This window comes from Colletotrichum higginsianum, chromosome 5 (assembly GCF_001672515.1).
Source record: "Colletotrichum higginsianum IMI 349063 chromosome 5, whole genome shotgun sequence".
NCBI classification, from domain to species: Eukaryota; Fungi; Ascomycota; class Sordariomycetes; order Glomerellales; family Glomerellaceae; genus Colletotrichum; species Colletotrichum higginsianum.
Window position 1 is genome coordinate 4,369,430 of NC_030958.1, and position 13,228 is coordinate 4,382,657.

General features: G+C 56.6%; 3 protein-coding genes across 3 annotated transcripts; all 3 read left to right on the plus strand.

The window, feature by feature from the left end:
• Nucleotides 1–1,988: 1,988 nt before the first annotated feature.
• On the plus strand, nt 1,989–4,197 carry CH63R_08177 (Amidase; the record flags this gene model as incomplete). Its single annotated transcript, XM_018303151.1, has 4 exons — nt 1,989–2,167; nt 2,300–2,377; nt 2,432–3,030; nt 3,083–4,197. 4 exons carry the CDS (start codon nt 1,989–1,991, stop codon nt 4,195–4,197), a joined length of 1,971 nt encoding a protein of 656 aa, XP_018157929.1.
• Nucleotides 4,198–8,405: 4,208 nt separating this feature from the next.
• Nucleotides 8,406–10,774, plus strand: CH63R_08178 (acyltransferase; the record flags this gene model as incomplete). The annotated part of the gene is made up of 2 exons (XM_018303152.1): nt 8,406–8,630; nt 8,708–10,774. The coding sequence occupies 2 exons, from the start codon at nt 8,406–8,408 to the stop codon at nt 10,772–10,774; spliced, it is 2,292 nt and encodes a 763-aa protein (XP_018157930.1).
• Nucleotides 10,775–11,930: 1,156 nt separating this feature from the next.
• CH63R_08179 (Sucrase ferredoxin domain containing protein) lies at nt 11,931–13,069 on the plus strand (the record flags this gene model as incomplete). Its single annotated transcript, XM_018303153.1, has 2 exons — nt 11,931–12,254; nt 12,335–13,069. The coding sequence occupies 2 exons, from the start codon at nt 11,931–11,933 to the stop codon at nt 13,067–13,069; spliced, it is 1,059 nt and encodes a 352-aa protein (XP_018157931.1).
• Between the last annotated feature and the right edge of the window lie 159 nt (nt 13,070–13,228).

Here is a 13,228-nt window from a genome sequence, read left to right on the forward strand (position 1 = left end):
TTCGCTCGTGATGTCATCGGCGCATGAGGCTGAGTAAGGAGATCGACAAAGACCTTGGCAAGTTCTTTCGAGTCAACACTCACCACCAAGTCGTCGAGTTTTGATGTCGCCATCGAACAGATTAAGGCTTCAAGGTTCGAGATATCGTCGTGGGATAATCCAGATGGGCTCACTAATCATACTGAGGAGAAAGTAAAACAAAGATCTCGCTCTAGATTTGGTCGGGAGCAACCAGTGGTTTGGGCCGGCCAGAGTCGCAATGTCTGATGACCGAAGACAATGCAAATACGAAGGAGGCGCACAACGGCAGCCAAGTGCACTGCAGGCGTTTGAAAATCGTTGAAGATAAAGTAGTTGACGCGATAGAGGTGATGACGACGATGCGGGGCGTTTTTTTCTTCTCTTTCCTCTTTTCCCTTCTGACTGCGATGGCGTCGATTTTCGTCAACGCCTGAATGAAGGGTCTCAGGCGCTAAGGTGCTCAGACACGCAGTCAAGCAGGCGTTTGATGATGACGATGATTCATAGGGGTCGTGTGCATGTGCGCCCGGTCTCTGTTTCTTTTTTTTTCTTTTTTTTCAACTTTCTCTTTTTCAACAAAGAAAAGGGTGGGAAAGGGGGGCTGATAGTGAGGTAATCTGTCATTGCGATTCGGTTGTTGGCTGGACTCATACCTCTCCCCCCTCCCCCCGCGTTGGTCATAGAAGCCTGACTGTGGCTTGCGGGCTAGTTCAGCAATGGCACGTGCACTCATCGGGAGCATGTGGCTGACTCGTGGTTGGAATATGGCAGTTGAAAAAGCCGAAGCATATTGTGGGGTCATGTGGCTGAAGTGGAAAACAATCTTGCTTGTCATTCGGGCTTTCGGTGCAGCGACAAGCCCTCTATTCTTCCATCCTCAAATGCTCAATGCGGACCTCCTCAGGTGACAGATGACTTCACCCACACGCACTCATTCGCCCCCTCTTCAAACCGTGGCACGACATCAGTGGCCCGCCTAGCGGGTTAGGACGAGACAGCGGGTTCCTTTGCCAGGTGACTGCAACTTTGGCGTCCAAGATGCACCAACGGAGTCCGTCTGCCTTCCAGGTACCTGGAGGCCGGCAGTCCGCGGGTCGGTAAGCAACTCCATCTGCGGGACAATCGAGCTAGTGCTCAATCTATTATTCGGGGCATCTTCCGTCAAGGCATGGCTGGCGTGATGTAGTTCTCCACGCTTGTTTCACTACCCGTGTGGCCGACTGAAGAACCTCTTGCGTTCTGCATGGAAGACTATTGAGATGCGTCGCCTGTATGATTCTGCCTCATATCCTTGAAGGGGGGAGAGGGCGCTTGCATGTATTCGTCAGCCAAATATCTAAATAGAGACAAGCTCTGCCGTCCATCCCGTTCCGTCTGGTCATTTCCAGTACCGTAGCTCAAGGTAGCTCAGCTCACCTGCATAATCACCGCACATAAACACTCACCTCCTCACCTCATCCACTTCCAGCAAGGCAAGGCAAGGCAAGGCAAGGCAGGGTTGCACGGTTGATGACAGGGATGAACTGCTTCGCCTGACCGAGGATCCCGACGACAAACATCTGTACCCAAACAGGGCCAGGCCAGGCCATCTTTACATCAACTACTGGAACAAAGGAAGAATTCGAAACGCAGACGCATTGATACGTTTAGGTCGACTCGACCGTTGGAACCCGGCTAGAACTTAGATCAGCGAAACGGGACATCGCCACGGGTGCGTTCTGTGTAGTAACATCCCGAACGGCGGCCCTTCCCGGTGACAGACCTCCTTGGCCTAGTCGTTCGTGGGCTCGACGAGCGGGGAGCCTAGGCGCAAATCTGTTGCATGGTCGTGCCCAGTCTTCTCATACGAGGGAGGTCCTGGCGGCAGCATCCCAGCGCATCGACCTTCGTTCTTGTTTCCGACGCAAGCTCGACACAAACCTATATAACCTTGTGCTTAACCCCTCCTCGGACGCGGCGCCAGGAACATGTCTCATTCAGCGCAATCCATCAGCAGCGTTCTTGAAACAGAATCCGACATACAACCCAGACTTGAGCAACAAGCCGGGTTGGGATCCAATATACTGTCTAACATTGTCTCCAGGCGGCCCATCATGAGTACCGAGACGCGCAAAAAATTCATAAACTACCCTCTGCCGATTCCTGGGTAAGTTGTTTCGTCTTAAGCTTGTCGGCGTTGGCCGCACGTTCGTCCCGCGATGCGCACATCACCGATTGCTTGTTCCCTTCTACGTTGTCTGACCTTGTCTCGACAACTCACTAATAACTAATGCAACAGACCAACTATTCCATACGACAATGGCAGAAAAAGCAACCCGCCTCTTCGAGGCTGGATCTTGGTCTTAGCAGCATGGGTGTAAGTCGTACCTCTGACCAAACTGAAACGCCTGGATATACTGACCGGATACAGTATGGAATGCGTGTGGTTCGTACGCGCTTTCATCTGGAGCAACGCCGGCTTCGGAAGTATCAGGAAAATCCGCAAGCACATCGAGAATGCCGAGCCCCGTTACGATCCAACTGTCCTGCCCTATCCGACGGACGAGGCCAAAGACCCAGCCGTTCTCCATCGCGAAAGCACCGTGAAGTCGAGGCCACACCCATTCAAGTATTACTCCGTCAACGACTATCATGAGATGTATCTGTCAGGCGCAATCACGCCACTTGCCGTAGCTCGAGCCATTCTGCCCTTGATTCGCCGCGACACGAACCCACCGGGCGAGCATTCGATCGCGTGGTTCGATACCAAAGTCGCTCAAGTTTTGGCGGCCGCTGAGGCATCTACGAAGCGGTACAAAGAGGGGCGTTCATTGGGACCTCTTGATGGTGTGCCCACTGCCGTCAAGGACGAGTACGAGATCGACGGATACCGGACCTGCCTTGGCTCGAGGAACGATTACACTACCGAGGCCGAGCCTGGCCAGTCGATCACAAGTTGGTGCGTGAAAAAGCTGGAAGACGCAGGAGCCGTTGTTCTTGGGAAGCTGTCAATGCATGAATTTGGACTCGGTGAGTAAACAACCACGAGACCAAGGAAGGGCCGTAACCTGACAGTCACCAGACACAACCGGAAACAACCCAATCTACGGGACACCTCGCAATCCCTATAACCGTGGTTACTACACGGGTGGAAGTTCTTCTGGGGCCGGATACGCAGTTGCGACGGGCTTGGTCCCCGTGGCACTCGGCAGTGACGGTGGCGGCAGCATTCGCATCCCCTCGTCCATGTGTGGTGTCTACGGCCTTAAGCCCACCCACGGCCGGGTCTCGTTCCACCCTTGCCCGAACCACAGCAACAGCTGCGCAGTCAATGGACCCATCGCCGCGGATATCGAGTCCCTCGCGACCTACTTTGAGACCATTGGCGCCCCGCATCCCGACTCCAACTTCATCCAGGCGTCTCCATTCATGTGCTCTCCCAGCGAGAAGCGCGGCAAGATCCTCGGCATCCCTGAGGCGTGGTTCGCGCAGGCGGATCCGGCCATCCAGCGCCTATGCCGGACCATGATTGCAAAGCTGGTCACGCACCATGGATACACCACCGTCCCGATCGACATCCCGTTCTTGGTCGAAGGCCAGTTCGCGCACGCCATGACCGTCCTTACCGACGGCGCCGCCCTGCTTCCGGAGACCAAGAATCTCACCCCCGCGAACCGTATCCTGCTTGCTATCGGCCGCGTCACGTCCGCCATGGACTACCTCTTGGCCCAGAAGCTCCGCGGCCTGCTCATGTCGCACCTCGCGCATCTCTGGCGCGAGTACCCCGGCATGATCATCGTCACCCCAACGACCGCCTGCGCGGGCTGGCCCATCGTGAGCAAGGGCGAGCTGGCCCACGGCGTGAGTGACGGCGACCGCACTATCCGGTCAATGGAGTATGTGTGGATGGGCAACTTTTGTGGGCTCCCCGGCGTCACGGTCCCGGCGGGCTACGTCGTGCCGCACGACCAGGCCGGCGCCGGCGGCGAAGCCGGGCCCGAGACGCTGGGCAAAATCCCCATCGGGCTCATGGGCATGGGCGAGTGGACGGACGAGCACAGCCTCCTCGAGTTTGGGCTCGACGCCGAGGAGCTGTTCGCGAAGGAGCGGTGCCGGCCGCCCACCTGGGTCGACGTCATCCAGCGGGCCAAGGATGACATGGTGAAGACCGGGGAGGACAGCTTGATAGACATTTAGCGACGATATCCACAGCAGCGAGAAGGCAACAAGGATGGGCAATGTTTAGCGGGTGTGGCGTAGTTGTAGGGAACAAACCATGTCGGAGCCACGTCGAGATCCAAGCAGGAGAACCCACCGCGTCCATGCGTTTTGTGTGTAAAATGATGACTCCGGGGCCACAGTGACACCACACGCGCATCTCCACCCTGTTCGAGAGGGCTGAGTTCATCACGGAGTCAAATGTTGATCACTCATCCGACGCAGGGATGCCCCCATCAACGGAAAATGGGGAAGCACTTGGAAGTTGGAGACCGTCTGTTCTAGCAAGCTCGCAAACGCCCACATACACAGACACACAGACACACACACACACATATATTCCTCCCTTGCCCATCCCCTGTGTAGATCAATGCGAGTTTGATCCGGGGAGAAGGGCCCGAGCAAGGCGGCACGACAGCACCGGGAAGGAGGAGACCAGATCGACGACTCTTCATTGTTTTGATAAACCCACCAGACGGGGAGGGGGGGGCGGAGAAAAAGTTCCTGGTCGAGCTGTCTTGAACACAAGCAAGGTTGCGAGAGTCCAGGCGTCTGGTCCTTCCCGCCCCCGCCAATGTTGCAGCAGATATCGGAGTGGCTCATGCACCCATGTTATGCTCAATGCACCACAGGATATCGGACGCAACCCAAAGCGCTCGGCCGCGGCGGCCTGGTCATGCAAGCAACAACCCGTTACCCTAGCGCTGTTCTTGATGCTCTAGGATGGGGAGGCAGCAGTCGTAAACGAGGGGGGGATTATGGTTGTGCGCGCTGGCTCTGACGGCGGCAGTGCATGTTGGAGACCGAGAATTGGATGTTTGGTGGATCGAGAGATGCTTCACACACTGGATGTTTATCCAGACCTTGAACCTCTCTCGTCCTCGACCTCGCGTGACGGAGTACATGGTCCGCGGCTGCCAGCAGCACTCCTTGCGAAGAGAAGCTCTTTACGTCTGCCGCCTACGTCGTTGAACTCTGGAGGAATCTCGCGTCACCAGAATTGATCATACTGGGAGGATAGAGCCAGAAGAGTTGTTGGGTCATTCGGAGATCCTTTGACATTGGCATTGATGGGAACTGGCGGCAGGATAGCAGGAGGTGGCGGCAGGAGAATCCTCGTCCTGTTTTTATGGCGTAAGACTACTTGGGCGCTCGGAACTTTCTCTGTACACCCGAACAAGTGCTGATTTGGCTTGAAGGTCTCGCAAAAAGAAAGGGCGGCTTATATGAGTGGACACTGTCCGATTGCTCGGCCGGGCACGTAATCCGATCCTGGCCAGGCATCGGCGCGGGGCCCCGACAGTCCACCGGGCATCGGCGCCGAATTTCCGGACGCTAAGATCCAATGCTTCGCCTTTCTCGGTCACTACACCCCCCACACGGAAAAGTCTGCTCGAAATCGTAGGTAATCGAAGTGCTGTTAGTTGTGCTGGCTTCCCTATTACTCAATAACTCAAGTACCTTGACCGAAGAGTCTACAAACTTATTCGTACACAGGTATCAGTGTATCGTAGTACGGCCTGGGAGCTAAATTGAAGGGCAAAATGGTTCAGAGTGCGAGTATTGTCTCCCATAGAGTACGTGGTGATATATCGATATAATTGTCGTCTACATTTGACTGTATGGTATTTGTCATGTAGGCTTGTTGCTAATGAGGATCTGGGGATAACCTCAACTCTAAGCTTCTTCATCAGAGTTACCCGTCTTACACTATAGTCTATATGCCAATAAGACCCTGCAATAAAACTCAACTGCGTAGCTGCCTAAACCAACGGTCCCTATGCTTTCGTCCCATGGGCTACAGACCGGCAAGGTGGCAACAGCACCCTCCAGGAAGGAGCAAGACTTCTTCTTTCCGGTATGTGGCCTAGGACTTCACCGACCGGTAGACGTTTAGTCAAGCGGTCTGGTTCAGTCCTAACTAAATACCCTTCAACAGGGGGCGCAGGTTCGAACGGGCCTACTAACTTACAAACGATTTTTTTGGTTCACGGTTGGTGTTTAAGCTCATCTTATACCATGACAATTACAGAGTCCCTATAGTCTTCTGCTGTGATGCTGCGAGAACGATACGCTTTTATTACCTTCCTGAAACGCCTCTACAAAGAAAGCTCGGCCGCCTCCTCTTGGCTAGATCCGAAGTATGTTAAGTCTAGCTGTTGGCGTCGTACCTTGCGTCTAAGCAGGCAAATACGTGAACTGTGAGTAGTTTGGCAGTGTTATCAGGATAAAGAAAGGGGTTCGCTATGAGGCTGAAATGTCTGAGAAAGTTCCTCATCAAGGACGGGTAAACAGAAGCCGGGTATTTTCTGACCATCACAGTTGTCTTTGGGGGGGGAGGGGGGGCTTTTCCGCGTTGAATGCTGTCCAATTCCTAGAGTCTGGAGAGCCACGCTCACTAGCTGACTGGGCGACCAATCATTGAAACGTGCCAAATAGAATGCCAACATGACAGGTCTCCTCCAACTAACATATCTGCAATGGCTTCATCCTTCTAGTCTAGGGACGATCCTGAAATCAGGCATTTTGTGGCGGCGCTTGGCTAGTGGTTGGGCGCCATCTACTTCGGGAACATGACGCACGTTCCTGACGTACCTATTCAGACCACGCCGAGTCTTCAGCACTGATGCAGGCAAACTGCAGCGGCAGAGGCGAGACAACACAGCCTGACGCAAAACGCCGGGCGCCGACCCAATCAATCAGCTGCGGCGCCGTTGACATTTGCCCGGAGGCACGGCGGGCGACGAATCAACCCGGGTTCGCGGACAAGGTCCTTTCTCCTCGGCGTCTCGAACATACATACATAGACACGCCAGACACCGACTCGCATGACACGGAAGCTGTTCGGGCGGTCGTCGGGAGCACGACATGAACAAGCCAGCAGGTAGGCAGGAGACTTGTTGAACGTGACCATCCATCGTCAGAGGTCTGTGACGTCCCAACAAAATGCAAGGAAGAGGTGGCCGGTTGGGGTGAGTGTGAGGGGTCAAGCTGAGGTACACGCGACGCAGCCCGCAGTAAGCTGGCAGTTTGTTTTAAACCCTTCCACTTAGGTAGGCCGCCGCTGGTGTTAGTGTGTGCCACCACCTCGAGCCCCAAGCTTCCAGCTTCTCCGTATTTTCTTAGTCCCCTTTTATTCGTTTTAGCTCCCCCGCATTGCTGGTCCATTGAGCGAGGGATGATCTCATGTTTCTGCAAGGACGGACGGACCTGAAAAGCTCACGCGAGAAACTTGGCCAGGAGCCAGAATCGCTGCACACATTAAGCTTCTTCATTCAACAGCAGTCACACCCGATCTTGTATTGTGATGTGTTTGTGTCGTATCGTGTCGTGTCGTGTTGTGTTGTCTGGCGTGCTATAATAGGGACCTGAGAGAATCACGGCGAAAGGAGCAGAACGACAGGAAGAGCCGCAAGTGGGAATCCGGCCAAGGTTCAAGGTAGATAGATAGTACCTTGTTTTGCGGCGAAGGGAAAAAAAAGAAGAGGGGCGTCTGGGGAATAGAGAAAGAAAGAAGACTGGATGACATCGCGGGCTTGGCCGACAGACGTATCCCATACCGTACCCAGTGGGCCTTCTCCCTCCAGAATCATCCTTCCCTCCACTATGGGCCCTCCCCACCCTTCAATGTTTGGCACATTCCCATCCCCCCCCTGGGCCTTCATTGCTGATTGTTCTCCTCTGCTCTCTCCATCTTTCGCCCGGGCTCTCTCGGTCTCCATAGAATATATCCCTCCCATTTTTTGGTCAGTACTTCTCGGCTGCCCGCCGACCCCCTTCTTTCACAACATCTTTGTCTCCAGTCGCATCACCAGACAGAGACTTGGAGAAGAAGTGCCATACTTGCTCGCTGCTGTGGTCTATCACCCTGCCGTTCGTTCCTTTTCCCCCCACTACCTGTTACTCACGGAAACTTTCTCCCCCCGTCTCTTGTGAATACCAGGCAGGAGAACCATCATCTCGCAAGCGCTCTTTGCTCTTATCGCCGCCGCCGCCGTCGCCGCCCTGCTGTACCCGAAGGTTCCACACCGCACACCACACACCACCGAGGATGAAAGTCTAAGGGAGTGGCGCATTAGCTGGCGAGATTTTCACACAAGCTCCCTTCCACCCGTATATTTATTATATACCACTTGTTCGATTTCGCACAAAAACCCCCTCTCTTCATCGTCCTGCACCCAGCCGTCATGCCTGATCACGCTGGCACGGCGGCCGCCGCGCCGCCGCAGAGCGAGTCCAATCCCACCCCTCCCAAGGAGCTCTACCCCATGGTCAATTGGAAGTACGACCTTTTCCTCTGGGTCTTGGGTGTGCTGGTCGATCTCTTCTTCCGCGAGGTCCATCCTCGAGGCTCCTGGAAAGTCCCAAAGTCGGGGCCTGTTCTCTTCGTCGCCGCTCCTCACGCGAACCAGGTCGGTTTATCACCATCCCCTTGCTGAGCTGGATGAACCCCCCTGTCGTTGTCACATGCTAACCGCAATCTCTGCAGTTCGTCGATGCTCTGATCCTGCAACGCACGCTCCGCCACGAGGCCGGCCGACGAGTCTCCCTCCTCATTGCGCAAAAGTCTGTACACGGTTTTATCGGCTGGGGTTCGCGCCAGGTCGGCTCCGTCCCCGTCGGACGTGCCCAAGATGCCGCCAAGCCTGGCACTGGCCTCATTTATCTGCCTGACCCCATCAACGACCCTACACTGATCCGCGGCGTCGGCACCAAGTTCGGCCAGGGAGAGGGCGAGATCCACGGTATGCTGTTCTTGCCCTCTGCCAAAAAGCAGACTGGCGCCAGTGTCGACATCGCACAGATCCTCGGCCCTGAGGAAATCCGCATCAAGCGCCCGTTCAAGGGCAAGCTTCCGTTGGAGCAGCTCACTGGACGCGACGACATTGACGACAACGGCAACTTCACCAACAAGGACCTCAAGGGATGCAAGCCTGGCTTTTCGGGAACCAAGTACAAACTCGCGCCCCACATCGACCAGACCAAAGTGTACGAGGCCGTCTTTGACCGTCTGAGATCCGGTGGCTGCGTCGGCATCTTCCCTGAGGGCGGCAGCCATGACCGCACCGAACTGCTGCCCCTGAAGGCCGGCGTCGCCATCATGGCTCTCGGCGCCCTCGCCGAATCTCCAGACTGCGGTCTTAAGATCGTGCCCGTTGGCATGAACTACTTCCACGCCCACAAGTTCCGTAGCCGCGCCGTCGTCGAGTTCGGACCCCCCTTCGATGTCCCCCCGCACTTGGTCGAAATGTACAAGAACAACCAGAGACGCGAGGCCATTGGGCAGCTTCTCGACAGCGTCTACCAGGCACTGAGCGCCGTCACCGTTTCCACCCCCGACTACGATACCTTGATGATGCTCCAGGCTGCTCGCCGCCTCTACAATCCTACCGGGAAGAAGCTGCCTCTCCCTGTCGTCATCGAGCTGAATCGCAGGCTGGCCATGGGCTACGAGAAGTACAAGGATGATGCGCGCGTAGTCGGCGTCATCAAGTCGGTCAAGCAGTACAACAAAGAGCTTCGCTACGTCAACCTTCGCGACCATCAGGTCCAGTACGCCAAGATGTCAATCCCCAAGGTCGTCTTCCTGCTGCTTTACCGAGTCACGAAGCTACTCGTCCTTCTGATTGGCGTCCTTCCTGGCCTCATCTTGTTTGCCCCCGTCTTTGCCGCATCCAAGGCCATCAGCGTTCGTAAGGCGAAGCAGGCATTGGCCGGCTCGACGGTCAAGATCCAGGGACGCGACGTCATGGCAACCTGGAAGCTCTTGGTGGCCATCTTCCTGGCGCCAACGCTGTACCACTTCTACTCGGCCGTTGTTACGTACAAGGTCTGGCAAGACCATCTCTGGGGCCACATCCCTGAATGGGTGCCTTGGTGGTCGACGTATCTGGTCATGTGGCCGCTGATGGTGGGCATCACGTTCGCTGCTCTTCGCTTCGGCGAGGTTGGCATGGACATTTTCAAGTCCCTACGGCCGCTGGTGCTCTGCCTGAACCCCGCCTCGAGCTACAACATCCAGCAACTGCGAGCGAAACGGGCCGATCTCAGCTCCCAGGTCACTGATCTCATCAACACCCTCGGCCCCGAGATGTTCCCCGACTTTGAGAAGACTCGTCTGGTCGCAGACCCGTACAAGGCCGACGGCTACTCCCGACCCCGCACTCCGCCAACACGCAGGGACAGCGACGCATCGAGCGCCTACGAGGCGGCGACGCCGCCGTCCATCTCTCGGAGAACAACACACCAGTCGAGCCGCGGCCTGCCTCGCAACGAGTCGTACAGCAACATTGGCGGTGTTGGCATCTTCTCCACCCGGCCTCCTTCGCGCTCGAGGAGTAGGAGCAGCAGCAGCGGAGGCGGTCTCGGGTCTGGCGGGTTCCCCATCAGCGGTTTCACGACGCTGGACTCTGCCGGAGGGTTTGACGAGGCAAGCAAGAAGATCCGCGAGGCTATGAAGCTGCGCCGGAGAAAGAGCGGCGACCACCGGATGGAATTGGGCGCCGACGACAGCGAGGACGAGGAGTACAACGAGGCGCGCAAGAAGAACACATGAGGTGGTAGCGTAACCATCCATCTCAGCAATGATGTGACAAGCTTTTGGCAAGCTTGGGAGAAAAGAGAGAAAGTGGCAGTCTTCCTGCATGGGGATGACGAGTGGCGCACTGGTGATTCCGAGTAGTGCGAGTACGTATAGACAGCGATTAATACACTCAACGTGGATTCCTTTTCTGTATGCCAATCAGCCAGCGCCCATGGGATTGACTAGAGTCGAGTTGAGCAACCTTATGAAGAGGGGGAAATGCGAATCGTTGATGGGGCAAATGCGCGGCCAATGAGGGCGATTTCAAAGTGAGCGCCGAAACTCCGGCCTGCCGGATGGTGGAGAGTGGTAGGGTCTTAGTACCTCACCTTTCTGTATCCGTCCTTGTACGGACACTACTACCCTGGCAGGTACATACAGCATGCAACTTACCGGCTGTTGGTCTCGGGCTGACAATGACGCTATTTGCGACGGTTCGCACGCGTGGCCCCGGGCCGGAAAGTGTAGCCGGGCCGCCGGCGATTTCTACAGTACAGTAATATTCGTACGGATAGGTCGTTGGGGACCCCCCGTTTCGGTAATCGGCTTTGGTCAGGCGCGATCACCGAGCTCTCGGTGATACGAGTTGTATTGCTGCCAGCTGGAGAACGCCCTTAATAAGGAAGCGCGCGGGACCTGACTTGGGGGAGCAAAGCAAACGAGTCCTGCCTTGTTAGATTTATTGACCCAAGGGTGGAAAAGCAAGCGACAGGATTGGCTCGGCCGACGGAGCTCTGCGTGCGGCGTTGCATTCTCACATTAGACCTCCCCCCCCTTTCCTCTCCGGGCACTTAAAAGCACTCCAGCGTGAGTGAGCGTCATTGCTTGGTACCTTCACCCCCCCAAAAATCCCGTTTACCCCACATCCCATCCCGCCACCTTTCCGACAGGTGGGCCGGACGACGCTACGTGTTCCCCGAGCTACACTACCTGCTCTGTACCTATTACGCCACCTGCTACTATCCTGCGCGCTGCCCCTCCTTTCTTTGTTTCTCTCCTTCCCTTTCTCTGCGGAGGGGTCGTCGCATTGTTCTTTGAAGAAGACGATTGTCCTAATACTCCATTTCGGCCTGTTTTCTTGTTGTTTATTTCCCTCCCTCTCCCCAGCACACAAATCCGACATCTCATCATGGCCTCCGCGTTCAAGTCGCTCGTCTCCAGCGCCAAGAAGCTCGCCCTCGGCACCACCCACGGCGTGCCCGCGCAGGAGCTGTTCCCCAAGACGGACCCGGCCGTCGACGGCGATGACTGCGACCACGACTGCGAGAGCTGCCACGTCAAGTACCCCAAGGGCTTCAACATTGACGAAACAGACGAGCTGTATGGCCACGTCAAGGGGTGGAGCACCCACGCCCTCGTTGCGACGGGCAAGAGCGACTGGGTGAGGGACGTCGCCGACGAGAAGGGCAGCGTAATGGAGGCCGTTGGCAAGGCTGCTGCGCCGAGCAATGGAGTATGTTCCCCGTCGTGTCTTTGGTGGAGACAGAGATAGAGAGCGAGAGAGAGAGAAACCGTACACTGACCGAGATACAGAAACTGATGCTGTCCGCTTCCAACATTCCGACCCCGACACACTCGAGCGACTACTCCGAACCTACGACCGTCCTCCTCCTCCCCGCCTTCGTCATCATCGACCACGTCACTCCGCAGCGCGTCCCCGAGCTGATCACCGAGTTCGTCGACAAAGCACCGACAAACACCTCACCCCTCGCGCCCCTCACCCTCCCCACGTCCGTACCCGCGCCGACACCTTCCGGCGCACCAAGTATACCCCCCGCGATCTCCCGCCGCCCGTGCCCGCACAGCGCCATCATCCTCCTCTGCTCGCAAAGGACGCGCGACGCCCGCTGTGGACAGTCGGCGCCGCTGCTGCGCAAAGAGCTGGAGCGCCACCTGCGGCCTCTGGGCCTGTTTCGCGATCTGGACGACGAGCGACCCGGCGGCGTGGGCATCTACTTCATCTCGCACGTTGGCGGGCACAAGTATAGTGCCAACGTCATGGTCTACCGTCGCCCGGACGCCTTCGGGCTCGACAATGTGGAACGTGCCAAGGTCACCGCCGAAGATGAGCTGAGGCCTAAGGCGAGGACGGCGGCGCTGCCCGAGACGGAGGACGTGGGCGCCGCGCAGTGCATCTGGCTGGCGAGGATCAAGCCCGAGGACTGCGAAAACCTGGTGCGGTATACGGTCCTGCAGGGCAAGCTGGTCAAGCCCGAGACGCAGCTGCGTGGCGGTTTTGACCGCGCGAAGGGGATGATGAGCTGGTGAAGAGGGTTTCGGACGGAGAAGCCTTTTGGAGAGCAAATTCTGGCGCATTAATGAACGGAACTAGAGACATATGGACTGTGCGTTTCGGCGTTTCGGCGGGTACACACGGAGGGAGGAGGTACGGCAGGCGGTTCTGCGTAGAACGGCTACATGGTCGCC